Source organism: Perognathus longimembris, chromosome 11, assembly GCF_023159225.1.
Source record: "Perognathus longimembris pacificus isolate PPM17 chromosome 11, ASM2315922v1, whole genome shotgun sequence".
Taxonomy (NCBI): domain Eukaryota; kingdom Metazoa; phylum Chordata; class Mammalia; order Rodentia; family Heteromyidae; genus Perognathus; species Perognathus longimembris.
This window is the reverse complement of record NC_063171.1, coordinates 32,323,796-32,351,093: the sequence shown is the minus strand read 5'-3', so window position 1 is coordinate 32,351,093 and position 27,298 is coordinate 32,323,796. Positions and strand designations below refer to the sequence as shown.

General features: G+C 42.3%; 1 protein-coding gene across 2 annotated transcripts in view; it reads right to left on the bottom strand.

Moving 5' to 3' along the window:
• Positions 1–5,207: 5,207 nt before the first annotated feature.
• The window catches only part of Fam78b (family with sequence similarity 78 member B), an 86,639-nt gene continuing 64,548 nt past the window's right edge, over positions 5,208–27,298 (bottom strand). Inside the window, exons 2-3 of one of the 2 annotated variants that reach the window (XR_007212595.1) lie at positions 14,123–15,050; positions 5,208–5,605 (exon numbers count right to left, since the gene is read on the bottom strand). Coding sequence is in view for 1 of the 2 variants with exons in the window: in XM_048357490.1 (XP_048213447.1) it covers positions 14,528–15,050 (523 nt within the window). In the remaining variant the exon portion in view is untranslated. Of the gene's footprint in view, positions 5,606–13,496; positions 15,051–27,298 lie in introns of those variants that run through there. The other variant, XM_048357490.1, reaches the window with a different exon arrangement.

Genomic DNA, 27,298 nt, shown 5'->3' with positions numbered 1-27,298 from the left:
TACGATATGGAAGTTAGTTACTAATCATTACAGAGTTTAACATCAAACTTTACAAGCTCTTTTGAAGTGAGGAAGGAATACCATTTATATTTTCAGTTTGCCTCAACTCTTACTGTGTTCCACTAATCCTCATCCCCTCCACATTAGAACTGAGCACATACATGTACACAGTGAAGTGTTGGCTCCTTCCTTCTTTCCTTCCTTCCTTCCTTCCTTCCTTCCTTCCTTCCTTCCTTCCTTCCTTCCTTCCTTCCTTTCTTTCTTTCTTTCTTTCTTTCTTTCTTTCTTTCTTTCTTTCTTTCTTTCTTCTTTCTTTCTTTCTTTCTTTCTTCTTTCTTTCTTTCCTTTCTCCAGTGCTGGTACTTGAACTCATGCCCTGGGTGCTGTCCCTGAGCCTCTTGGTGCTCAAGGCTAGTGCACTACCACTTGAGTCACAGAACCACTTCTGGCCTTTTCCGAGTAATTTATTGGAGACGAGTCTCATGGACTTTTCTGTCCAGGCTGGCTTTGAGCCATGATCCTCAGATCTCAGCCTCTTGAGTATCTAGAATTACGGGTGTGAGCCACTGGCTCCTGGTGGCTTCTTCTTTTTAAAGATGAATGAACTAAAGAAAAGTGCAATACTTACCCCCACCCCTACCCCCAGTGCTGGGGGGGTTGAACCTAGGGCTTCTATGTTCTAGAAAAGTGCCCTACTGCTGAGCTGCACTGACAGCCCTACAAATGTGCTCTCATAGACAGTGACCTCAGAGTATGCTGATAGGGAAGATGCAGGAACCCCAAAACTGGATCAGTGAAGTTGCTTCTGGCAGAGTAAGCATGCGCTAATAATGGAGAGTGTGGAGTGTGGGGCTATCTTAGGCTATCTATGTGTATGTTTAAAAGTATCTCCTCCTGGGGGCTGGGGATATGGCCTAGTGGCAAGAGTGCCTGCCTCGTATACATGAGGCCCTGGGTTCAATTCCCCAGCACCACATATACAGAAAATGGCCAGAAGTGGCGCTGCGGCTCAAGTGGCAGAGTGCTAGCCTTGAGCAAAAAGAAGCCAGGGACAGTATTCAGGCCCTGAGTCCAAGCCCCAGGACTGGCCAAAAAAAAAAAAAAAAAAAAAAGTATCTCCTTCATGTCCTTTTATACATGTCATGGGTGACATGTATAAAAGAAGTTTTCTCATATATATTTAAGCACACACATATAGTTTCATCTTATAGATACAGTTTCATAAGTGTGTGTATGTGTGTGTGTGTGTGTGTATTTCTGCCCCCAACCCCCTTCCCGAGGCAGAAACTACTTTCACTCTCTATCTCAGTCTTTTTGTTCTCTCCTCTCTGGATTGGTGGGTATGTGTGAGAATATGAATTAGTCACTCTTCACCATCTTAAAACTGCTGATCCCACTGAAGGATTGCATTTCCGTGTGAACAAGCTATGATCAATTTGAATAAGAGTCCCAGCAGAGAGAACAGTTGCTAGCTGGATGACACTGGTGTCTACAGTGGTATGGCAGGGCCAGGGTGCAGGAGGTGTGGAGAGGTAAAAAGAGGGTCTGATTGAGCTGGGGGCTTCTGTTCCTTCCCACTTTCACAGAGTTCTCAGAATCCAAGTGTCAGTACCTCCCTCTCAGCCCTGCCTGCTCTATTCTTGCTGAGATGAGAAAAACACCTGCAACTCTTAGAGAGAGAAAGTGACATTTCACAAACTTAACTTCCCTCAGGAGCTTAGATTCTTCAAAATGACCAGTTTAGTTGGATCCTTGATGGCTGAATGTTACACTGAAGGGAAATTATTGCAAACAAAGGAGAAATTAGCCAAAGGTGCTCCAGGAAGGAGTGGAATCTGGTAAAGACTCAAGGGCAAGGTTTGCCCTTTGCATTTCTAGAACATTCTCTTTCCATTTCACAACACTGAGTCATAGGCTAGGGATGCTACCATCTAATGTTTGTGTCCCTCCTCCAAATTCATATATTGAAATCTGAACTCTCAAAGTGATGTGTTAGGAAGTGGAGCCCTTGACGGGCAATTACATTGGGAGGGTGGGGTCATCTTGGTTGTATTAGTGCCCATATAAAAGAAGCCCAAGGGTCATCATTCCAGGACACAGAAATCTGTCTATGAACCATATGTCACTCTTCAGAACTGTGAGAAACAAATCTCTGTTGTTGATAAGCCACCCAATTAGTGGTATTTTGTTATAGCAGCCTCAGCAGACTAAGACAGCTGGTGTCTTTCTTTCCCTTACTCACCATGCAGTGAAATTCTTTTCTCATCATAAAATTTCCCATTAGACTAACTCTCTTTGTGGCATTCTGCATGCCACAATTTCTCTAGCATGTCAGGGACTCGTGCATTTGCCCTCTTTATGTTACAGAGATGTGTGTGTATGCACCCCCAGCTTTACTCAGGTTTCATAAGAAATCATATACCCAATTTTAAGGATCCAATTAAAGAGAAAATATACTTTGTCATTGTTGAATACACATTGTATTTAACTTTTTTTAATCCCAGAGAAGTGAAATGCAACATTTGATTGAGTTTATGTAACATCCAAAGACTGACAACTCAGATTTTCCTAATTAAAGTCATTTTTAAGGCACTCTGCAGAGCCAGCTTTCATCTCTTTCTTCCTTCGTTGTTTTTTTTTTTTTTCTTCTCCAAACTGTAGCAGAATACCTGGTTTCTCTTCTTCAAAATGATACAGACATGCTCATGCTCTTAACCTGCTCTTTGACAACACCAAAACCAAGCACATTTCCAAGGGGGTAAATGGGGTAGGAAGGAAATACATTTGGGAAGAGCAGGGAGAGAGCAGAGAGGGATACATAGATACAAATTAACTGATGTGGCAGTAACTGAAGAAAAGAGAAGGAGTAAGAAGGAACTAGAACAGGGTGGGGTAGACCAGATGGCTAGTGGCTTGTGAAAATAAAATAGGCTACATTTCCCAATAAAGTTTAAATTCATTTAGCTGGTTCCTTTTTTATTCCTGTTTTTAAAGCTATGGCCAATGAAAGGGAGGGATCTCAAAATTATGGAACATGTATGTAGTAAGTGTGCTTGTTTGTGCTCATGCACTTATGAAAGGTTAAGGGTTGATTTTTGAGATAGGTATAATGAGGTGAGGGGGGCCTCTAAAATGTCCTCTTGATTAAAAAATGATCTCCCATACTGGCCTGTTTCTGTGCCTGAAATTTCCACTATCAGAGCCACTCCTTTGGATTAAGGCATTATCTGAAGCCCCGATAAAAATGTAAATGTCACCTAGGAAGTTTAACACTCACTCTTTAGCACCCACTGACTGAACTGTCAACCGTTAGAGAGCATGACCCTGAGAGATGGGACTTGGGCATGAGATTATGACTAGTAATAAGAAGGCTTGGTTCCGTGAATGCAGGGAACGCACTGGCTGGGCAGCTGAGGGAGTGTGGAAAAATATTTTTTTTTCCCCTGGGGAAATTGCTTAGATAGGGAAGATGGGAAAGGAAAATGAACTCTTCCCACATCATAAGCTTTCTTGTGCTGTACTGTATGCTATGTGTGTTTTTCAATTGTGGTATATATTAAACATTCTGCATCTGTACATCAATATGGAATTTGCTTGGCTCCATTGGGAACACAGAACTGAAACTCCATTGAGTGAAAGACAACTCAGTTGTTTTTGTGTAAAATGTCACCAGTTACTATAAAGTTAAAAGTTTAGCATCTCTGTAGATCCAGGTGTTTATGAGTAGATGGGTCTATGCACTTGTACACATATACACTCATATACACATTCCCTCACACTTGGTCATAGAGATCTTGTAAATGTGAAGTGTGTACAAACCTCTTCTTAACTATCCAGGATTTGGCTGCTCAGCAGTGGCTTCCAGGTTGTGGGCAAAGGACTGACTTAAGGAAATGTGACCCCTTCCTTTGTCACCAGGAGACACTCTGTTAATTCAGGTGGCTCTGCAGAAATGGCCAAGCCTTGGATTATAAAGACTGACATGAGCCTTACTTGTAGGATTGGGATTTGAAGACAGAACTGTCATAATTTGCCCTTTAAACTCTTGGAATTTGGGAGACTAAGGAAGTACTGGTGGAGAGAGAGTCTGAGTAGGGGACACATTTCTGTTCCTAGAAAGACTGTCTAGGATCAGCCTCTAGGCTGGGTGCCAACACCAATCTCAGGACTCCTGTGACCTGCTACCTCTCCGGGAAGCTGGTGAGGAAGATCCAGTGAGGAGGATGGGCTGGAGGGATGAGAAGTCTCTAGAGGGAACTTGGAAACTAAAGGAGGAAGGGATCTAGTTGGTGGGGATCAGTGAAAAACACACCAGATGTATTTCTCAACATTACTTTCAAATTAGAAATTTCTGGAATTTAAGGAAACTGGATGCCCAACCTCTACCCTGGGAAACTGCTGTACTTGCTTCGGGATAGAAATTGAGCACAGGTCTTTCAAAGCCCCTCACATGGCCCTAGTATGTATCTGCTGTCAATTATTAGTGGAATGAGGAGTCTAGCTGACCATTCCCTACTTAAGTTTGTGAGAAGTGGAGAGGAGGAGATGGCGTAAAAGGTGGGTGTCCAGAGGAACTGAAGAGTATAATTTTCTGAACAATTGAGCCTCTACTGATTTGTGTGGCTTTATAGCCTCACCAGCTGGTGGTTCCTAATTCCATTTCTTTGAAAATCTGGCTGGGGTGAAGGTATTTGGGTACAGGAAGAGAAATTTTTTTCCTCTTTTCTTTTTTGTGGCTTTGAAGAAGAAACCATTCTCTGTGCTTTGAGGGGCCAAGAACATACATTTTAGGGCTGATGTTTCAAAGATGGAAGTAAAGTTTCTGCTGTGTTATAAATATATATTTCATAAATAAATAAATCAGTAAGTATGCTAATAAATAAACCCATAAATAAAACAATGCACACCATTTTTGCCCTTAGGGTAGTTTTCCTCTCATCCCATTGGTCCTTGTGACATAAATTGCACTCCATTACCTGAAAGCTATCAGCCTGGCTGTGGAAGGGGAAAGGTCTGCTCTCTAGGACCAGAGACCTTAGAGAAACCTCAGCAGAAACATTGACCACGCACAGGAGGAAGGGAGGAAGAGAGGGAGATTCATATTCCCTCTTTTCCCCACTGGAGCGCGCGCGCACGTGTGTGTGTGTGTGTGTGTGTGTGTGTGTGTGTGTGTGTGTGTGTGTGTGTGTGTGTGTGTGTGTAGAGCAGGGTTTGGGAACCAGGGCTGGATCATGTGAGGCGCTGAGGTCCATGTTGACCAGTTTTGTCCTTGGGAGGCTTCATTGGGAAGGTTGGGATGGGCTTGAGGTCTGGATGAATCCAATCTTTCTACATACAAGAAGATACAAGCAGGCACAATTCCTACTTCAACACAGCACCCCATGAGTCAACCAGCTAGCTTGGTCAGTCACAAGTTGGGGTGGGTAGGAGGTACTCGTCCCAGGATGGAGGGCGGCGAGAAGACAGGTAGGATGGTACGCGTTTTAATGAGCAATCAGCTGTCAAGGCTTCAGCTTCAGAGCCAGCAGCCATTGCTCACTTCCTCCTCCTTTAGTCTTTGCCATGTGGTTCTGCTTGGTGGGCTTGCCTTGTTCTACTAGGAGACCTGCATGTGGACATGGAGACACGTGAGTGGGCATTAAGACAGTGACCAAACAAATGCCATTCCTTAGAAGCAGATCATCATAATCTAGGCTCCATAAATAGACTTCAAGGGGGCGAGAACTAAAATTTCATGCAGAATTTTTGGTATTTATTTTTACATGCATTTCTCCATCAAGAGGGTCTGTTATTGTCATCTATCTGGTTGCTTAAAAAAAGATGAAACACTCAAATAATATTCAATATTCTAAGTGATCTATATGTTCAACCCATTAGCAAAGCACTGGATCTACAGAAATGGGTGAGAATCCCAGACACCCTGTGGCCTGGCTCCCTAGCACCCCAAACCACCGGGATTTGCAGGAACCTAACTGACCAGATCTGTGTTGTCCAATCAGCATTCTGTCATGGTCTCACACCACCTGGGCTAAATTTCCCTTCTGGGGTGTGCCTCTCTATTGTTCATCTTGAAGTAGCCAATCAATTTTTCTTTAAAAAGAAAAAACGTTGCTACTATTTTGGTGAGTACTTGTATATATTGCTTTATGTAACAGTTGTGGCCCTAAAAAAGTGGGTGAGTTGAATTTCTAAAATAAAACAGAAAGTGTTTTTGAATTCATGAAAGGAGTTGCTTTGAGGTGAAGTCAAGTACTAGGCATCCTTTGCTCCCCCCCACTTTTGGAGGGGGTTACTGAGGTTTGAATTAGGGCCTTGTGCTTGCAACACCATTGCCTCTTCAGATTGTATACATGATTTCAGTCGTTGAAGTCCAAAATTCTTAGGTGGATGGTCAAATGAAAAGAACTTGTTTCACTTGTTTGAAATTAGTACAGGAGCCCATTCTACATACAAATGGGGACTTGGCCTAAGAGCTATGTGAAAAATGTTTCTCTGTACACCGGGTGCAGAGGAAGCTGGAATTATGGCCATGTTCTTTGGTGTCCTTAAATGCCAGCTCCTCTTCTTGTAATAATGAGATTAATCAGAGTTAGCATTTTCTGAGTGTTCTGTTTTGCTAGCCCTCAATACTTTGTATGGGACAGAACTGCAGATATGGCACAGGTATGTATGTATATGTAGAGCGATGTCTGTGTGCAAAAGTTACAACACCAGGGCAACTGCTTAACACTGTCATTACTTCATACTGTATAATGTATATTATATTCTATTATATGCATCATACAAGGAGGATGGCTTTGGGTTACCACAATTTTGTACAGAAAATATTTTTAAGGGCACAATTGAATTTTGTCTGTTAATTTCCTAAGAAAATGTACAAGAAACTCAGACAGACCTCTCTGACTATGTGTTTTCACTGTTTACAGCTTGAGACAGTGAATATGGCACTGAGAATAGGCCTTCCCATTTTACAGATGGAAAAGTGAAGGTCCCCAAGGTGATGTATATAAGATCTGCATTAAGCCAACTCAAAAGCAAGTGGCCATAGGACTGTCTTGCTCCAGTGAGCATCTATATGGTATAGAAAATTAACTTGGAAGGGCCAAATTATTGACAGTGGAAAAACAGGATCATTTTTATTGTCTGTTGAAGGTCTGGACTCCAACTGAGTTTAAAGCTGTTATTCTTTTTTTTTTTTTCTTCTTCTTCTTCTTTTTTACTTTTTTGGTGCTGGTCCTGGGGCTTGAACTCATGGCCTAGGTGCTATCCTTGAACTTTTTGCTCAAGGCTAGTGCTCTACCACTTAAGCCACAGCTCTACTTCTGGCTTTTGGGTGGTTAATTGGAGATAAATGTCTCATGGACTTTCCTACTTGGACTGGCTTTGAACCATGCTCTTCAGACTTTGGCCTCTAGGGTAGCTAAGATTATAGGCATTAGCCACCAGTGCCTGGGTAAATCTGTACATTATTTCACAACCAGTGTCCCCTTCCCTTTTTAATGAACATGACCAAAGGATGAATTTTCCTTTGGTTTTTTGAGTGGCTCTTGATAACTGCTATATTTTTTCCCTTCCTTCCTCCCTTCCTTCCTTCCTTCCTTCCTTCCTTCCTTCCTTCCTTCCTTCCTTCCTTCCTTCCTTCCTTCCTTCCTTCCTTCCTTCCTTCCTTCCTTCCTTCCTTCCTTCCTTCCTTCCTTCCTGTTTTCTGTTGCCTGTACTAGGGCTTATCTAGGGCCTGAACACTGTCCCTGCTTAAGGCTAGCACTCTACCACTTGAACCACAACTCCATTTCCAGGATTTTGTTTTATTTTTGCTGTTACTCGGAGATAAAAGAGTTTCATGGACTTGCCTGCTGAGGCTAGCTTAAAAAAAGTTAGATCTTAGCCTCCCGAGGGTAGCTGGTATTTTCTTGATTCTTTAGATGAGAAGTGGATGAGTCCTCTGATGTGTATGTGTGTGTTTGTGTGTGTATGAGAGAGACTGAGCGCATGAGGACATGTATGCACACAATTATATTACACAGGAGAGCAACACAAAGAGGTAAGTGGGGTAGCCTCTCAGTCTCTGCTCATCTGATATGTATGTGCAGTCACTGTCTTTCCTAATTATTCAGAAGTAATAGCTTTCCGTAGTTTCTGATATGTGAGGGAGTAAAGGGGGAAAATAATTTAATTGGCTGTCTTGCTTTCAGAGCCCAGTTTAATGAAATAGTTCTTAGCCTGAAGTGCATGTATTATCTTTCTGGGTATTTTTCCAATTAGCATTTTTTTCATTGGATCCTATCTGTGTGGAATATACTAATTGGCTTGAAGGGTGGGGGTGAAGGAGCCAGCATGGATGGAGAGATAACCAGCTATCTCTCCCACCCCAAGTGCTAGGGCTGAAGGTTTTCCCAAGTGCTCACAGTAAGATGGCCTGTCACCTTACCCATCTTCACATGCAAGTTCCCCTCCCAGGCTGACACTGAACAGAGAGGACTAGGGGCATTTTCCAAGACTTAGCAAAGACTTGCCAGCCATGTGGGACCCAGGAGTAATGGAGTGGCTCCAACACTGTGTCCCTGAGGGCAGGGACTCTGTTGCACTGGGCACAGAGGACAATATAAAACCTCATTGATGGAATGAGAATTCAAAGGCTTCCTATGATAGCCTCCCAGTTCTGCTCTTTGTGTGAGTCAGAGGTGGGTGTGAAGCAGGGTAGAGACTAGGAAGGGAGGCCAGGAACCTCATAAAATACCAAGGAAGCTGGCTGTCACAGTGGCATGCAAGTGCATGGTTGCTGTTTGCACAGAACTGATAGTGAGTGCCTTCTTCATTTCTGTGTCCTAGGTGCCTTGCTTGGCTTGCTCTAGTCCCAGGCATGGCATGAAGTACAGCTTCCTGTCCTGTCTTCCACCTTTTTCTTGCTCCTATAATGTGGCCCTCAGCCTGAGATCTGCCGTAGCCCCAGTGATAGCACTACTTAAAAGATTAACAACACTGTCTGTGTCCCGTTAAGAGTCCCCAGTAGGTGCCATGTAGTACTGGGTCATGCTGTGTCTTGGCTCTTTCCCTCTCATTGCTGCTATTCTGACATCTATTTTCCCTTCTCCTGGGCATTTTGACCCAGCACCCAGCTGTTTTAAGGATCATCCCATGTTTTCTGGGTTAGCTAAGGACAAATGTGGGCCTGGAGGCAGAAAAGAGGTTCTGTGCTTGACCACAGGGCCTGCTGCCAAAGGGATTGGTTTTATGTTTGAACTGGTAAAAAGAGTTGGTTAGGTGCTCTTAGGGGCCACACCCATGCCCACTTGGGAGAGAGGTGCAATTCAGGGTGTGGGACAAGGGCCAGTCCTGAGGAAGGCGGCGTGGCTGCTCCTGGTAGGGCCATGGGGAATAGGCACAGCAGGCAGGTGCGGAGAAAGACTAGAGCCAAAACCTGGCATGTTTGTATGTGTGTGGGCAACTGGGAAGAATTATTTTCTCATTTTATTTGTACTCATGACAAAATCTGTAATGTTCAATTGCGTAGTCCAGCCCAAATGGGAGGATTAGATAAGCCAGTAGAGACTCGTATAAGGATATGAATACTTCCATTTTCCCTCTGAATGTCTTGCCTGAACTCATGGCAGAAAAACTGCAGCTATTCCTGGCTTGCTTCTCTAACCATTTCAACTTGGCAAATCATGCTAGGATTTCATATTTGCTCCCAAACCTGACGCTCAAATTTCTTTCCTTTCCAGAAGGTCTCTTTAGAGTTGCAGCTACAGAGTCTTTCATGGGCTACTTCCTGCTGGGCTGCCAAGGTCTAGGCCTTTGTAGCAAGGAGGCTGGGGGGTTGGGGAGAACTCAGAGCCCCATATCCTTCATGGAGAAGCTAGGCCTTACTTGGCAATTGGAATGAGTGAGTATCTCTGAGACGGTTCTTGGCTTCCAAGTTGTGCGCTTCAGGCGCTGCGATTCTCCTGATGTGAAATGTCTAATACCAGGCTCTGCTTTTGATAATTCTAGAGTGTTTTCAGACATGATTGCACTGTGACTGTCATGGAAGAATGCGTGGTTCCCATGGGGGGAATGGCACTCCATCTCTCCAGGTGCATTCCAAAGAAAGCACCTGGGAATGGCCAAATAACCTTGGCTGTCCTCTGGCCACCATGCTGGCAACTCTCTGGAAAGGCTTCTAAAGGCAGATGTCCTACAGGGAAGTGGGAACCAGATGTACTTAAGCTCTCAAAAGAAATTAATGGCAATAAGGCTCTGGGGTAAAAATATCTGTGTGCACTGAGCTTGCTCACTCAGCTCGCTTTCTATCTAAGGATCATTTAGGCTTAATTACAGAGTTCAGGCATTCATTGGGCTTTTGATTAATTTTCTTTTCAGCTTGCAAAGTCTGTGAGTGTGGTGGGCCTTTGTGTGTGTGTGTGTGTATGTATGTATGTGTGTGTGTGTGTGTGTGTTTACATCTTTCTTCACAACTCAGTTGGAAGCTGGCTCTAGCAATGTTTAATTGTGCCCTCAGTTCTAACAAGCATGTTCAATGTGCCAAGCAGGGTTTGGAAAGCCATTGTTAATACTGCTTCTACTTCTTGGGCTGATCCTGCTGTGCCCGTTGAGGGATGGCGGGTGGCAGGGCCGTGCTCAACTGGGACTTCAGCTGCAGTCTGCATACTTCTTCCCTGTTTTTGTATGTGTGGTATATAAGGGATTCTGAGACCAGGAGAGCAGATTTGCTATTCCTCTAATTACAAGTTCTGGGCTAAGAGCTGCTGAGCAACATCCAGCTCTCCCATGCTGCAGCTCTTGACAGAGCCAACCTCCCTGGAGATGACAAGGTTCTTTGCATAAGAAAACAGTGCTCATACTCTCATTTTAAATGTCTGCTTAGTACATAGGTAAGGACTAGATAACTGTAGGTGCAAGGGACTTGCTTTTTCTTTTATGTGTGTATATTCTCTAAAGAGGAACAAACTATCAGCAAATATAGAGTAAGAGCGGCTTGGGACCTTGATCTTAAATCCTGGCTTCTGACATTTTCTATTTGTGTGCCAATGGATATTTCACTTAACCTCGTTGGTCTCAATTTTCTCTCAGTAAAATGTGAGTAATAACAAGACAGTATTATACTTCTTGTAAGACTATTTAGGGAGGATAAAAATGCCTTGGGAAGCATTTTTGTAAAGTATACTATAAATTATAGTTCTTTTACAACTTAGGACATGAATTTGACCTGTGAGATCATAGGGGTCAAAAGGAGGTAGAAAAGGAGCTAGCTTCCAAGCTTCCTGCCGCTCGGTGTCTGTGCCACAGAAATAACCCAGGAACATAATACACATGCAACAGAGCAACAGAGAGCATAGATTAAGGGTGCAACTTCAAAACAGCTGGTCCAGGTAAAAAGGAATCAGGAATATTCATTATTTAACTTTTGAAAACAAGAATTTTCTTCCATTTGTTAAATAGACGGTTCCAATTGTCTTTAACTTTTAGGCTACTTGGCTTGTGGGTGAATGGTTCAGGGATATGATAATGCTTTGGCTGGAGACCAGGAGAGATTGCAGATCCTAACTCATGTGGCCATGTTGTGAGATGGGATTTGGGAGACCCAGGATCTTCTTCTGGCCCATTTGGCTGATTTGGTAGGTGCCCCTGAATAGACAACCTAATTTCAATGGATCTTAATTTCCTTTGAGATTATACTAAAAGATTCCAAAAGGATCTCACTTAAGAATTTAAGATCTTTGTAATTCCAGGAATTCAAAGTGAAATACACAGAAATTCAAGATGCTGTGCCAACAAGAAACTGCATGTATGCGAATGTGTGCGCACGTGTATGTGTAGAATTCAAATATAGCTCTAAGACTACTCAACTGAAATGTAAGGAACTATGTTGGTCCCTTTGCAATGATAGTACCTGGTAAGTCAGACCCAAGTATTTTCAAAGGAAGGATGGCTGATAACAGGATACAGGTAGCCCAACAGAGATTTCAAGGTTAATTCTCTCTTGCAAGAATACCTTTTATTTGGCAATTTCCTGACTAAGCTAAAAAGTAATGATCCACAGTTCATAGGGAGTAAATGGGTCATTTCCTTGTAAAACAATGATAAGTTAAAAATAATTGTTCTTTTTGCCAGGCTGATTTTGAACTGAGACCCAACTGTAAGGTTTGCAATAGTATCGAATGACAATAGCCATAATGTATATTTGCATAGTGCTTTTAACTTTCATAAGCCCTTTCTATCTATTTTCTCATATTTTGTTACTTAATTTCCCAGAAAACTGCCTTGAAGTAATTTCCTTTAGAGCTCTTAAAAGTGTGATTTTTCTTTTTCAAGAGGAACAAGTCTAAGTAAGTATGCAGCACCTTGTTTTATAAGTACAGATACATCCTTGAAAAACTTATATTATGTGTAAACATAATCATGTAAGGCATATATTATTTTAACAGGCTTGGTAAATTTGAAGACTGACACCTTGCATAAGATTTTGTAATATAAATCCTTTTTCATTGATCTGTTGTTATAAGTTTAGATTTTTAAATATCAGGTCTTCTTAAAGTAGAGCAACATGGATTTGATTCCAGGATTGGTATTTACTCTCCAATGTGCCATAAAGATGGCATTAAATTTGGTCTGAGGAAAGAGTGCTGTTTTGGAGATCTGAATAGAAAATACATAGCTTAGTAATTTCGGTTGTGGAGTGCTCTGTGGCTGGCTACCTTTCCCATAAAAAAGGACGTTCAGAAAGGGACAGAGAAATCCAGGTGTAACAACTGAATTATGTCTAAGTGGAATATCTCCAGATTGTCTGTGAGTCACTGATGTGTCATTGATGTGTTGCTATAAATAACCAGTCATTGATTACTAATCCATAAAAGAGGAGCTGATGTTTGGGGTGTTGACCTGATACCACTCTTATGTAAACAAGTACCATACTCTGGGATTAGATTACTTTTTAGACTAAATTACTTTTTAAATACAATAAATAATCCCTCATGTTTTTTTTTTAATTCTCCATCTCCAAACTCAGGTAGAAGATAGATCTTTAGACCCAACCATAGGACTGTGACATAATTGCTCAGGACTTGAACTCTCACAACTCTCAAGTTAAGATTGAAATATCTAATATTAAACATACAATGACATAATGGGATTATTATAATTTTTTGGGGGGGTTCTGCAGAAGAATAACTGGCCCTATTGAGAATAAAGGGGAAAAGCTCTCTTTCTGGAGAGATTGGGAAGTAGTGATTTAACCTGGGAGGACTAGAAACTTCTCATTGTAAAGATGGGAAACTCCTTATTATTGGCCTGACTCAAGAAATCCTAGATTCCTGTTTTTATTGGTTAGCTCTCAGCCATATACAGGCTTGTAGTTCAGATCTTCATTAAAAAAGTTCTGAAGCCTTAGGAAGTAATTCTTCACAATATTCAACAGTTAAAGTCAAACTTGTGTGAAACAGAGCTGGACTTAACCTGTAAGAGTATATGGTGCATGTGTGTTGTAGGAACAAAGGCCACAGGTACAGATGTAGGCACTGTTGGCAAATATGCTAGTTATGATACCATCCTGGTATGTGTGTGCAGGCATGTGCATGGGAACTTAATTGTTCAAATTATCCAGAGACAAAAAATAATGAAAATATTGTTCCTATCTGTTGAAATGTTTTCTGAAACCCTACATGACTTTATGGCTTCTAAATCTTATTTGTAAATTTAGGACTGGTGATGGGAATAGAATAAGAAGCTGTAAAAATGACAATTTGAGTTACAAAAAACATAGTGAGAGACCCAAATATCCTAGCTACTACAGAACACAGGAACTATACCTCTAAATATTATGACCAAAAGTGCATTGGATGGGCAATTGTTTTGGGGGAAGAAAAGTGGGTAAATGGAATGGAACCAAGGAGTCTCCACCTTTACATCAGCACCTTGGACAGCTCCCAATAGGTTTCTCCCTCAGGATGGAGCAAATACCACTTCCCCAGTATTCTCAGTGGTCCTTTCATCCCAGTGAGTGTGCTGACAATCTGATGATGAATCTTTCCTTTCCCTATCACCTGTTATCTTTTACCACTGGGCTTCCATTCTATCCATTTCCCCAGCACCCTCTAGGCAGACAACATGATTGTCTTATGAACACCTGGTGTGGATGTTTTCACTCCCACTTCTAATTGGTTGGGAAGCAGCATTTGCCACAGGCACTGTATAGTTTCATTTCCATCCCCTGTGTCTCACAGGAAAGAAATGGTCAATAGTTCGAATAAAAGAATCATCCTTGTCAGCTCCGAAATATGGCTACTTGCATGGTCATCACAGCAAGTCTGTCAAATCAGTGATTTCTTTATTCCTAAAAGGAAGGGGCTTTTCCTAAGGATTATGGTTCTACCACCCAAGGAGCAGCTCTACTTTTCACAAGTAGCTGCAAAGGCTGGCAAACCAAGAGGTCTGCTTTGGCTCAGAAACTCAGTTTGGCTCTTGCCACCCCTGGCAACCTCAAGGCGTGTCACGGTGGCATATGCTCCACACACAGTCGGCCAGTCTGCTTCTACTTAGGAGGTATCACAACCAGAGGTGGCCCCCGCTTGGGCCTCCACATGAGGACCTGGGCATCGTTGGCATTGGGTTTCACTAATGCATTAGGGGGAATGGGCTCCATCCGGCTCAGAATCCGAGGCTGCTCCTGCTGAGTCCTGCCCACCAGCCGGGCCCGTTGCCCCAATAACTGAAGAGGATCCACCTCAATGTCTACTCTCATCCTCCACTTGATGGTCTGTAGAATGATTTTCTCCTTTGTGGTAGTGTTCATGGCTACCAACCAGGTAGTGAAACTTTGGTCCCTCTTGATTCTTGTGAGCAGTGGTACGTTGCTGTCACTCACTGGTACAGCCCATGTCACACTGGGGTAGAAGTTGTCATTCATGCTGACGGAGAACCTGGAGATCTTGTTGGTGGGGCCAACCAGGGTCACAGTTTCAGTGGTGTTTCCATACCAAGGGTAGCTCACCCCATCTGAGTCACTGATGGCTTTTACTCTCCCTTCCCTCAAGTCAGGCAGTTCCCAGCTTGACCTGGCAAAGCAGAAGAGATGCACAAGAAAAGAAGAGGCTGAATGAATTTTTCAAAAGCTGGAGATGTGCCCACCACTTACTAACACAGACAACTTGGGCAAAAGGAGCCGTTCAGAAGGGGGAATTCAGGCCAAAAAGTTCTATGCTGTGATGTTTCTGGATTAAATGAGAACAATTTGAAACAGAAATAAAAATAAAGAAGCAATGCCAAAACAAGTTAAATAAAACCATAGCTGACCCAATTGAAAGCAGGAAGCTCAGAGAGGCAATTGTGAGATCAAAATGAGGCATCAGCCGGTTGGGATGATGGTAACCAGTGAGGAGAAGCAATCCATTGCAGAAACCACAGTTTTGGGGGTGGGGTATGAGTGTGTGTAAGGTCTGCTTTTTAGGAAAAAGTAGTGGTTGGCATTTAATCTACTCGAAGGAGGTACCAGGTGGAAAAGAGAACAAAAGGAGACAAAAATTAAAGGATATGTACACATTTCTTAGAAAATCACAGTAGCAGAATTTCTTCACAATAAGTTTGTTTTATATTCCATTCACTAACCAATCCAGCACCTAGAAAACATAGATATAGAAAAAGACCCTACAAGGGTCTTCAAAGGGAGACATCTAGAAGCTACTACTTAACCTGTGAACTTTGCACTACAGACAGACAGATGTGGCCTCTGACACACTGAGCTCCCAGTGGCTTTTAGTCCAGCCTGGACGTGTAGTTTACTTGATATTCTGGGTGTCTTTCGATTCTTCCTGAATTTACCCTCACCTTATACAAAAGAAGGAGGGAGGAAGATATGTGGTTCACTTCTAGTCCATGTTTCTTCCCTCCTCATCATAGAACATTGTATATGATGATTATGATATATGATATATATCCTATCAATGATATCTCATATATAGTGATATGTAATGATGATGATGGTGATACTTATGGAGTGCTTACTTTATCCAATCCATTGTGTGAAGTACTTTGTTGTCTCAGTTCAAGTTCAGAATATTCCACAAAAGTATAAGTCAAGTGTCTAACAGATGGTAAGAGGTAGACTTGGGAGTTGACTACAAACTCTTTGCTTCTACTTTATCTCCCTGTTTTCATGCACTGTTAGATGGTGTTGGAGGAAGCCAGAGAGGAGGAGACTCAGGCTGTATTCAGTGAGATAATAGCAACTAGGGTAGCCATAGGGAGCTGGATTGGGACCTAGTAAGGACAGTCTCCATACTTCCACTTCTGGAACCAGAAATAATGCTTGGTAATAATGTCTAAGATTTTAATAATTAAATAGAGAAATGTGACTGTTTCATTTACCAGCTGATAGATAGTGGCCTTATTTGGTATGGAATTTTCTTTCTGCTAGGAAGTGATAAAAGATCTTTCAGGGCTTTATCCAAATGGCAGAAAAGGGAGTTGCAGAGTCAAGGTGATGTTGATAACATATCAGCATCTTTCAGCCTTGCTTACCATCCCATGGGGATGTGAAGTCACCAACCTCTGCTTGTGACTGTCCCACAGCATTTCCTATTCCAGTCATCCCATCGTAAGTGAAAGGGGAGTTAGACTGCCTTTCGGGAAGGAGGTGAGTCCATAGCTGCAAGAGCCTTTTCTCTTGTCTTCGTACCCTTGATAACTGTTGGAATATAGTATATGGTGGTTGGAAAAAGCTAAGTAATGGGAATTGACCTTCTACAGAGTCAGAGACTTCATTTTGATACACATGCTAGTTGGCTGTGCAACTCCAAGATCATTTTATATCCACTTCTTACTGGACAAAGGGGAGCCCATGTTATTTGAATGGAACATTATCATACAATGTGGAAACCAATCTGCTTATTCGATTCACAGAACTGGCCACACTGGAGTCGTTGAGCTCCAAGCCAAAGGGCTAAGACAATTTACTAGTCAGCAGACATTTGTTTTCTGTGTTTCCCAAACCCTGTTTTTAATTTTGGTTAGGGACCAAGCCCTGCTGGACTTTGTGTTCTTCTATGTGACTAGCATCTTTAACATTGTGCCGGCTGTGGCATATTACCTAGGGAATATGGTTTTAATTGGAAGTACATTTTATTCTATTTATTCTGTTACAACACTGACTATCTTGCTGGCTAATTCAATTACTTTATTTATAGAAACTTTACAGTTCGTATTTTTGCTTCTACTTCCTACCTACAGCCATGAGCAGAGACTTGGCTCAGAAGGTCAATATAATGGTTTGGTTCAGGTTTTCTTTTAGAAAGTGGAGATAACAACAACAAAGGTACATTGTTATTTCTGTCTTGGCAGAGACGTTATAGACCCTTTTCTTTGTGCAATCTCTGGAATAGAGAATCTAGACTTTTTCAGTGGGGGGTGTGGGTAGAGGGGGGGTGAGTCCTGAGGCTTGAATTCAGGGCCTGGTCACTGTCCCTGAGCTTTTCTTTGCTCAAAGCTAGCACTCTACCACTTGAGCCACAGCTCCACTTCTGGCTTCCTTTGTAATTTATTGGAGACAAGAGTCTTTCCTGCCTTTCCTGCCCAGGCTGGCTTTGAACCACAATCCTCAGATCTCATCCTCTTGAGTAGCTAGGATTATAGGCATGAACCACCAGTTCTTGGCTTTCTAGTAACCTTAGTTATCATAATGTGACAAAAACATCTGGTCAAGGAAATTTTGAGGCTAGAGTCCTTGGGAGGTGACACATTGGTTTCATGTACATTACTCTCTCTTCTGTGGCTGTTTTTGAATCACTTCACAAGTGAGGCAGATTCTCTTCCGCAGCCTGTGAGACCCAAGATCTCTATAATTAAGGGATAACCTGATCTACTGTAGTCAAAACTCATTATGACTTGACTTTAGCAAATAGGGAGTGGCGCCCTATCAGAAAAGTATGCTTTATTTCTTCTGGAAACAATTATGTTTATCCCAAGGCAGTGGATTTTATTTTCTAAAGAAAAAACGTTATTCTTAAGAAAAGGCCTGGCTGGTTTAGGTGGTTGATAAAATGGTTTTGATAATGGCTTCTTAGAAGTCCCTGAAAACTTCCAGGAATTACCATTCCTGAAAGTCCCCCAATGACCACATAAGAGAAATGCTATGAATAGGGAGCCAGAGGCGCTTCAGATTCCATTTTACCCATATTGAACTTTTCATTTCTAACATAAACCAGGACCTTTGCTGCTGTATTCAGTCTTCTAGGCCAGAGATGAGGGACAATTTTGACTCTTCTCATTTCCTTACCTAGACTTCTACCTGCTACACCACTGCATCCTGTGAATTTTTGTCACATAAGTAATGCTTGCATTGATCTCCTTTTCTCTATCTTACCCTTACTGCCTTCATTTAATCTATCCCTAAATCTCTCTTATCTAGTCTACTGTAATAAATTATCAATAATTGGTATCTCTCTAGCCAACCCTGATTCTTCTTCAGTTTATCCCTTCGGCTGCACAAGTATTGAGAAATGCAATTTTGTTTATGCTCTTGCCACACAAAAAACCTTTCTAGGGCTCCTCTACATGGAAATCACTGGTATCACCCATAGATGAAATTCAAGTTCCTTAACAGGACAGACATGGCTCTCCAGAATCTGTCTTATTCATACAGGCATCCTGTTGTTTCTCACATCTGCCCCATTTGCTTCTCACATTGTGTCCTGTGCCTACACATGTCTTTTCCTAATAAAATGTCACTGTCCTCTGAAAATCATCACACCAATCAGCTCCTTGTAGAAGCCTCCTTTCCACCTCCCCATGGATAAGCTCAGATCTACAGAGATCAGCTTATAACTTTTAGTTTATGTGTCTATTTTCCCCATTAAATTAAGATTTCCTTGAAATGGTGACTTATTTTTGAATCTTTAATGTGTAGCACATTGCTGGTACACAGTCAGATTTAATAAATATTTAAGGATTAAATATTTCATCTGAACAATTTCATGCTATATTCCTGGAGTTTGGTAGAGCGTGTATACAACAAAGGTTTCTTTTTGTTGTTGTTGTTTTTAAATCACAGCTTCACACTTTATGTATTTTCTCACCTTTACAGCTCTAACATCCATTATCATTTAAAAATCTATTATTAGGATAGCTCTAAGACTTGCAATGAAAGTTATTTTTTCTTAAAGGAGAGGCAAGATACGCTTAAATAAAACTGAATGAAGGAGTATTAATGTACTTTGGTGATGATTCATAATCATTACATACCAACAAACAAGTGGCAGAGACTGCAAGTGAGGCAGAGACTGCAAATACTATAGGAATCTCAGAAACACAAACATCCACACTGGCTCGAGCAGTGGGGAAGCTTCAGGAGGAAGTGGGTGGTTCTATCATAGGTCAAAGCATTACCATACACACAAATAGGCAATGTTTGGGAGACCACTTGAGGGAAAGGGGCGAGTGCTGGGAAGAATGAGAGTAAGCCAGTGACTTTAATCATGGGCTTCAGCATTTGGGCTTTATCTTGTGCTAAAGAGAGGCTATCTTAGGAAGCCAAGAAATATACAAAGGGGAATTCTAGAGCTAGAGGGAGTGAGGATATTTCGGAGCCCTTACAATATGGTAGGTAATCTTAAGTAAGGCTTTCATTTAGGCTAATGGTGAAAGGGATGGAGGCACCATGTATAAGAGCTACTACAATGTTAAGTGAGGTAAACTAAGCTCAGAGAGAGAAACTGCTTATTTTTTCTCCTATGATGAAGCTAGACCTAAAATATAGGGGGGCATGATAAATTATACAGGACTGTAGGCATTCACACACAGTGAGATCAAAGGAGGATACTCATAGGGAAGGAACACAAAAGCACAATGCCTATGTGCATCTGATGATACAAAATAATATTTATGGAAATGAACTCCAGAGGTTTTTTCTTTGTTAAAAGAGAGAGATACTATAAAGCTAGACTCTTAGGTTTGGTATCCCATTGTGTTCCTGGAGTATGTCTGTTTCTTGTGAGATCATTCACAGAGGTAGCAAGTTTGTGATCTCATGTCTCTGACATTCTATACCCATCCTCTGACCCACAGTAGTGTTTCAGCCTGCAGAGCTTCTTGGCTTCTCTGTGAGACAGCAGGGATGGAGCCACAAACATGGTGTCAGACACACAGGACATGCTAGCACACTCTTTTTTCCTATATTCTACCAGCTCTTCCTCAGCATCCTTTCCTGGTTCTGCCTCAACTCTCAGCATTTTGACATTGGAGACATCAGCCTTTTTTCCCTCTTATCTTCCACTGATTTGTACTTTATTGGTGATCTTGTCTGGTCACATAGTTTTAATTTGTACTTAATTTATATATCCAGACTGGAATGCTTCCTCCAAATCCATACTCTCAGCTGTCCACTTGCCAAAAACATTGAAATCACTATTGAAAAAAATCTTTAAGTACTTGTACAGAGGGGTTTCAAATCAGCATGTCAGTTTATGAGTCCAGTGCATCTTGATCAATGTCACCCCTTTAATAATTTTCTCCCAACTCACCAATCCACTCAATTGTCCTACTTAAACTTACTCTTAACACCTCTCTCACAGTATCTACCAGGAAATCCTGTTGGTGCTCTCAAATATATGTAGAATTCAGCTCTTTCCACTAACCTCATCACAGCTCCTGGATGGCGCCGTGCCAGCCATTTCTCCTCAATTATTACATGACTCTTTGCTAATACCGCTAGTTCTCATGCCTCTGTTTTTTTTTTTAATCTAGTTGCAGTGATCTAGTTTAATAAATGTAAAATCACATCACCCTTCAGCTCAAACCTTCTTCCTTTTCTTCTTTTCAAATCTTCTATACCACTCAGGAAAAGCTCAAGTCCTTGGAATGACCCTTGTGGACCTTGTATGAGTTGGTTCTCTATTTCTTCTCTGACTTCATGTCCTTTTCCTCTCCTTCTTGCAGATCCCTGGCCTCTGTGCTGTTCACTGCCCATGCCAAACAAGCTCCTACCTCAGGGCCTTTACATTTACTTGTCATTTTACCTGAAAAGCTTGATCCCTTGTTTAAATCTTTCCTGGTTCAAATATCCTATTCTCAGTGCAACTTTTCCTGGTGTACACATTTAAAATTAAAATCTTCTGCTTAGTCCTCTCCATCTCCTAACTAGGCTTCATTTTTCTTCTCCATCTACCTTTGTAGTTTCTCTCCTTTTAATATGCTACTTAAATTATTAATATACTACTTAGTATACTAGTGTACTAGTTAATATACAAACTTGAAATTATACTATAATAATATACTATTTAAATTATTAATATGCTATTTAAATTATTATTATTATTATTATTGCTAATGGTAGGTCTTCCCTCATTTCATTTCCCAATTACAACTCCTAAACAGGCAGGGATTTCATATGTTTCATTCATTGCTGTATCTTCCAGCACCTAGAACATGGTAAGAGATGCAAAAAACGATCACATAAGTAAGGACTGAACAGATATGAAGTGAAAGATATGAGGAGATCATGGTTTCAATTTGGACACTGCTACTTTTGTAGAGTTAACTGGGCAGGTGGATCCTGGCTGTGAGGTCATTGTAAACTTTGGTTTAATGCTCAGGAGAAAATCAGAGTTAGAAAAGGGGTAGACAAATGAAGAGGAGAAGAGGGGGAAATACAGACAAGAATCCAATGTATATCCTACAAAATTATATAGAGGGAGGGATGGGTTGGGTAGGGAAAGGATGGGAGAGAAAGTTGAAAAGGATGATACTGATCATGATATAATGCATTTATAAACTGCTTTGTTAAATGGCAACTCCTTTGTAAGCTAAATATAATAATAATAATAGTAATTATTATTATTATAAAGAAAGTCAGAGCTAGAGATATACATCAGTCAATCATCTGCTGGGTAAGAGATTTGAGAATGAGACGGATCTTCAGAGGCTTGAAATGGGGGAAATAGGAGTGTGCAAAACAGAGAAGTAATCAGAGTCAAGGAAGAATTAGTATCCCAAACCAAGAGAATTTCAGGAAGCTGGCAGTGTCAAAAGCCACAGAAATCAGAGTGGGGATTCAGTAAAGGCCACTGGACTTGTTAATTATCAAGACAACAGTGAAGGTGGATGAGTGTGGGCCTTTCTGTAAGGGGTTACGGAGGGAATGAACAAGCACAAGAAAGAATCAATGCTTTAAGAGGCTGGGCAATTAAGGGAAAGAGAGAGATGAGGTGGAGAGTTGGTTGACAGTAATGGCCACAAAATGATTTCTGGAGCTGGATTCCCTGGGCTTTTAAACTGTGTGCTGCTACTGTTTGGGTGTGCCTACCTGGACAATACCTTTACCCTTTTGGTACCAGTTTCTCATCCATAACACAGGGATGTTAAGAGGTCTTACTCAATATACTTGGTGTAAAAATTAACATAATGAAAGGGAAATACTTAGCAGTACATGGCACAAGGCAAATGGCATAGGTAGTAGTAAGCAAGAGATGGAGACATGGTTAGGGAAAGAAGGAAACGAACCTGGAACCCTTAGAGTCAAAACATTTGATGCTAACTACACAAGGCAGGAATTGCACTTCATACAAAAAGGAAAAGAAACTCAGATTAATCATCTGAAATAATAGAGATGGAAAGGGCTGAGGTAGGATTTAAACCCAGCTCTCTCTGACCTCAACTCCTTCCTTTTATTACAGCGCCACACTTGTAGAGGAGCTCCTTTGAGCTCTTCATCATAAACTCTTCCTTGAAGTCTCTAGTGTAGGATCAGAGAAAGTACCAAAACTTCCCCCAGAAGATGTCAGTGTTTGTTCAAGTTAAGAGCTGGCTGACCTCAAGCAAGTTCCTCCTGTCAGCCTCAGGCTCCTCATGTGAAAAATGGAGAGAAAAACAATGCCAGGCTTCCTTACTTCTCACAATGAATGCAAGGATCAAGTGATGGTGTTTGAGGCAGCATTTTGTAAACCATAACACACTATGATATTAGTTATTATCTCATTTCCTGCCTTATCTCACAACCCTTCTCCTTGCTGTGATAAACTGTGTCTTCAGTTTAGACAATTAGCCATTGACCCAAAGCTCACAGCTAATGGAATTGCCAATGAGCCTAATAATGAAAACATCGATTATTGTACCTTTGTGTTTTGTATATCTTGGTTTTAGAAGAAAGAGGCAAATCTCAACCACAGAAGCTCAGGCTAAGCATTTCATTCAAAACTATGGTGCCGGGCTGGGAATATGGCCTAGTGGCCAGAGTGCTTGCCTCATATACATGAAGCCCTGGGTTTGATTCCCCAGCACCACATGTATAGAAAATGGCCAGAAGAGGCGCTGTGGCTCAAGTGGCAGAGTGCTAGCCTTGGGCCAAAAGAAGCCAGGGGCAGTGCTCAGGCCCTGAATCCAAGCCCAGGACTGGCAAAAACAAACAAGAAAACAAACAAAAAAACCCACGGTGCCTAAGTTAAAGTCCAGGCTCCACCCAGACCCAACCAAGTGCATATGAGGGCCAGAGCAACCTCTCTGAGAAGCTCTGGAAGCCTTGCATTCATTAAGGTACCTGGAGTGGACAGGGGCTGCCTGGAGTCAGGGCATGGACAGGTATAAGGAACTTTGCTTATATGATTGTCCTCTCATGCAGTGTGGGATGGTAGGAAGGGAACCACACAAGGAAGATGTATGATTTTAGGTGGGCTTGGGACCCAGGCTGGTGCTGACTTTAGACCCAAGTAAGAGGAGACCTTGCCTGGTCTGACACTTTCAAGGAATAATTCTAGTATCTTCTTCCCCATTGGACAAAGAGCTTATAGAGCTGAGAGCACTCCTAGAGCACCTGGGATCTAAGTATTCCCAGGCCAAATGACACCAAACATGCATCTAGGGGCCATGAAGACCATTTCCCAGTCTAGCTCCCCAATGTCAGTCTATTGTGTGTGCTTAGTTTTGAGCTGAAGGGATGGTCAGAACATGGCTGTCGGTCAGGATTCTGAGAAGAGTTCGGTCCCGCTTGATGGGTGCTTACTTCTTAACAGGATACAGGGTGGGGTTGAGGAACCCCTACATTCTGCTACCATACTGTGACACAGAACTTTTGAGTTTAAGATTCTAAAGTCCAATCTCATCTTGTAGTTGTGATAAAGGTATGTTGTTTTGGTAAGAGGATAGAACTTGCTTAACTTAGTATTCTATTAGTTTGACTTAACTATTTAGAAATATGGCTACTGAGTTCTTAGCCTTGAGCCTACAAATGTTAGGGACAAACGATAGGACTGTTGGGTGCCCAGCTCTGGAACCCTAATTAGTTCCTATCCATATTTTTTCTCTTTTGTTACATATTTTTATTCCTACCTGCTTAGGCTCTACATTTACAAAATATTTCCACAAACAGCATCACATTCACTTTGAACACCAATTACATCAGGCAGGATCATTCTGCCTCCCTTTATATAAAAAAGAAAAGGTCACACAGAAAGTGAGGGGCAGATCTCTGTGGCAAACCCAAGATCTGACTCTAAATCACATTCTGGGCACCTGCGTGGTACTAAATGGTCCCAAAGCTCAAAGAAACAGTGATAATAGTCGTGGATGATATTAGCTGAATATGCGCTGCTGTGACTTTACCAGTTGTTAAAACATTGAAGCATTCCTGACTAGTTTTGCCCTTTCTTCACAATGTTTCTTCTCTAACTATCCAGGTTCTACCCCAGCTTCTCATCTCCACCTTTCCCAAACCCATCAACTACAGGGCTAATGCAGGGACCGCAGAAGACTCCAAGACCCAAGCTCCAGTTCTGAGGCTGAGAATCAATTAGTTCTCATCCCATCACCCCAGCATCAGAGCTGACTTGTAACTTCCTCCATGCCGGTACTGTTCAGAGAGTTTGTGGTCTAACCGCTGTATCAAGTCTGCTCTTTAAAGGCATGCCAGCTGCTGAGTTAACTGTGCTGTGCTCAGAAGGAGGTAAGAATACTCCTATCTTCCCTCTTAACCTTCATGGCTGGAACCTATGGAATTACCATCAAGGGATGAGGGAAGTTTAGTTAAAGGGAACATTACTTTCTGTGAGAATTCAGGCTTTTCTCCATTTAGTGCTGAGGAGAGCCTCACACTGTCATTTCCAATTTTGTGACAGCTTTTCCCTCCAAATTCCTTCCTGGGAGGAATGGGCAACAATCTTTGGAGGGAGGAAAAGGGAGATGAGGCACCGTGCAGGTGGGGGCTGGAAAGAGGGCTTGCTGGCAGGTAGGAGGAGTTGGAGGGGACCTAAGCCAAAATGGTGTGTCATGTGATGAGTCATGAAGCCCACTGCCTCTGGGCAGCTGCTCAGCCCCTCACAACACCAAATTCCCAGCCTTGGCTCTGGCGTATGTCCCAATTCTCAAGATGGTTGCACCATGATTACAGAGTAAGTTTTAAAATTAGGCCTTTTCTCATTCTGCACTGTTTATGTCAGACTCCAAGAAGCCTGTAAATACTCTCCTCCCACCTCCCCTTCCGTTGCCTTCCTTTCTGACCACATCATTTTCTCTCTGGCACACAGAAAAGCATCTTTTCCTCTCATGGAAAAAGACAATTTCCAGTGTTTTCTAAGAGTCATCAGCACTGGGAGAGGCTGCATATTTAAGGGAAGGCTTCTCTCGTTCCCTACCCTCATGTTGTTCCAACTGTTTCTCTAAGCACTGGAGATGCTTTCTTACAATGTAAGTCATCCATCTATGAAAGACGGAGGTCCTGGATGCTCTCTTGGGGGTCTCTGTTGACTTGTATCTATTTGAGGGCTTCACTTGGCAGCCATTTTTCTGGATTGTGCCTGAGGACAGTTTGATTCTGAATCAAATTCTGAATTTCTTGGAGCAAAGTGTCCTTCCTCTTCTAGTGAGGTTGCCAAGATTGGCCAGCTTTGCTCATTCAAGTGTGCTTGCTCTCATCTTCAGGGCACTTGTGCAGACCTAGCCTCCGTCCTTCACAAGGGTCATGATCATTGGACTAGTAGCAAGGCCTTTTGACTCCGTAGCATGCTAGGGCCTAGTGCCAAGCTGTGTTATTCCCCCTATCCTCTAGCACCTTTTAGTTCACCTGAGCGGTCAGGCCTGATGCTCTCCCACAGGAGCAAAGTACTGCTCATGTCCAAGAGGAAGCAGAGCCTGGCACAAAATAGGTGCTTCAAATGGAAACCATTATTGTTGTACTTTTGAAACTCCTGTCGACTAGCTGATACCCGAGCTTCCTCAAAGGGGACTTTCCTCCCTATATGCACACAAGAGCTTAGTATTTCCTTTTTATTCTGACAGAGTAACAGAAGGGCAGATGGCCACACATCATTTCCTTAGTAGGCACACTGAAATAGGGAGAGAAATGATCCAGTCGTGGGCATGTAGGCACTCAAAAGATTTTTCTGAACCCCTATATTGTCAACATTGTTAGACTCTGTGGATAACACATAAGACCTAAACGACAGACAGACACACATTTCATAAAAGTCCTATGGGGAGAAACCTACAAAATACCTGCTCTGGAAGCTACCAGCCTGGCCAAAGGCTGCTGTTCAAGCTCTTCTCAGAGACTTTTGGGCTAGCTACTTTCTCCAAGTGCAAAACTTTTTATCCTCAGTTTTCTCATCTATACAACCAAGATGGCACAATAAACAACCTCATGGATAAGGTGAGGGCCAGCTCCTTTGACCCAAGACCTTGGTCCTTGTGCTGATAGTGAGTGGGGTTTTCTTTCACAAAGGGAGGAAGAAGTTATAGTTTCAGAAGGAAGAAATGCAGTGGCTATTATGCATGAATGAGTTGCTCCCAGAAAACATAATCCCATACAGCTGATGCACACCTAGGCTCTAAGGTCACAGGGGACTCAGGGTAGCATCCCTGGGCCTGGGTCCTCATTTGCTCTCCTCTCCAGGCTCCCAACTCTTTCTGATTGAATCTCCTGCACTGAACTTTGTGCAGGTATGAACTCTGACTAGCATTTCAGACTTGCTAGCTGTTAGGCTTTCATGCTGTGTACCAGGTGGTAAAAGGATGCCCCACTCCTGTCTGTACATTGCCTTATGTGAGCCCCAAAGGCAGGCTTTCCTAGACCCCTTGCCGGAGTCTAGACTCCCACAACTCGTGTGACTGTGAAAGACTTTGATGGAGACTTTCTTTCCATTTTTTTTTTTTTTTTTGCCAGTCCTGGGGCTTGGACTCAGGGCCTGAGCACTGTCCCTGGCTTCTTTTTGCTCTAGGCTAGCACTCTGCCACTTGAGCCACAGTGCCACTTCTGGCCATTTTCTGTATATGTGGTGCTGGGGAATCGAACCCAGGGCCTCATGTATATGAGGCAGGCACTCTTGCC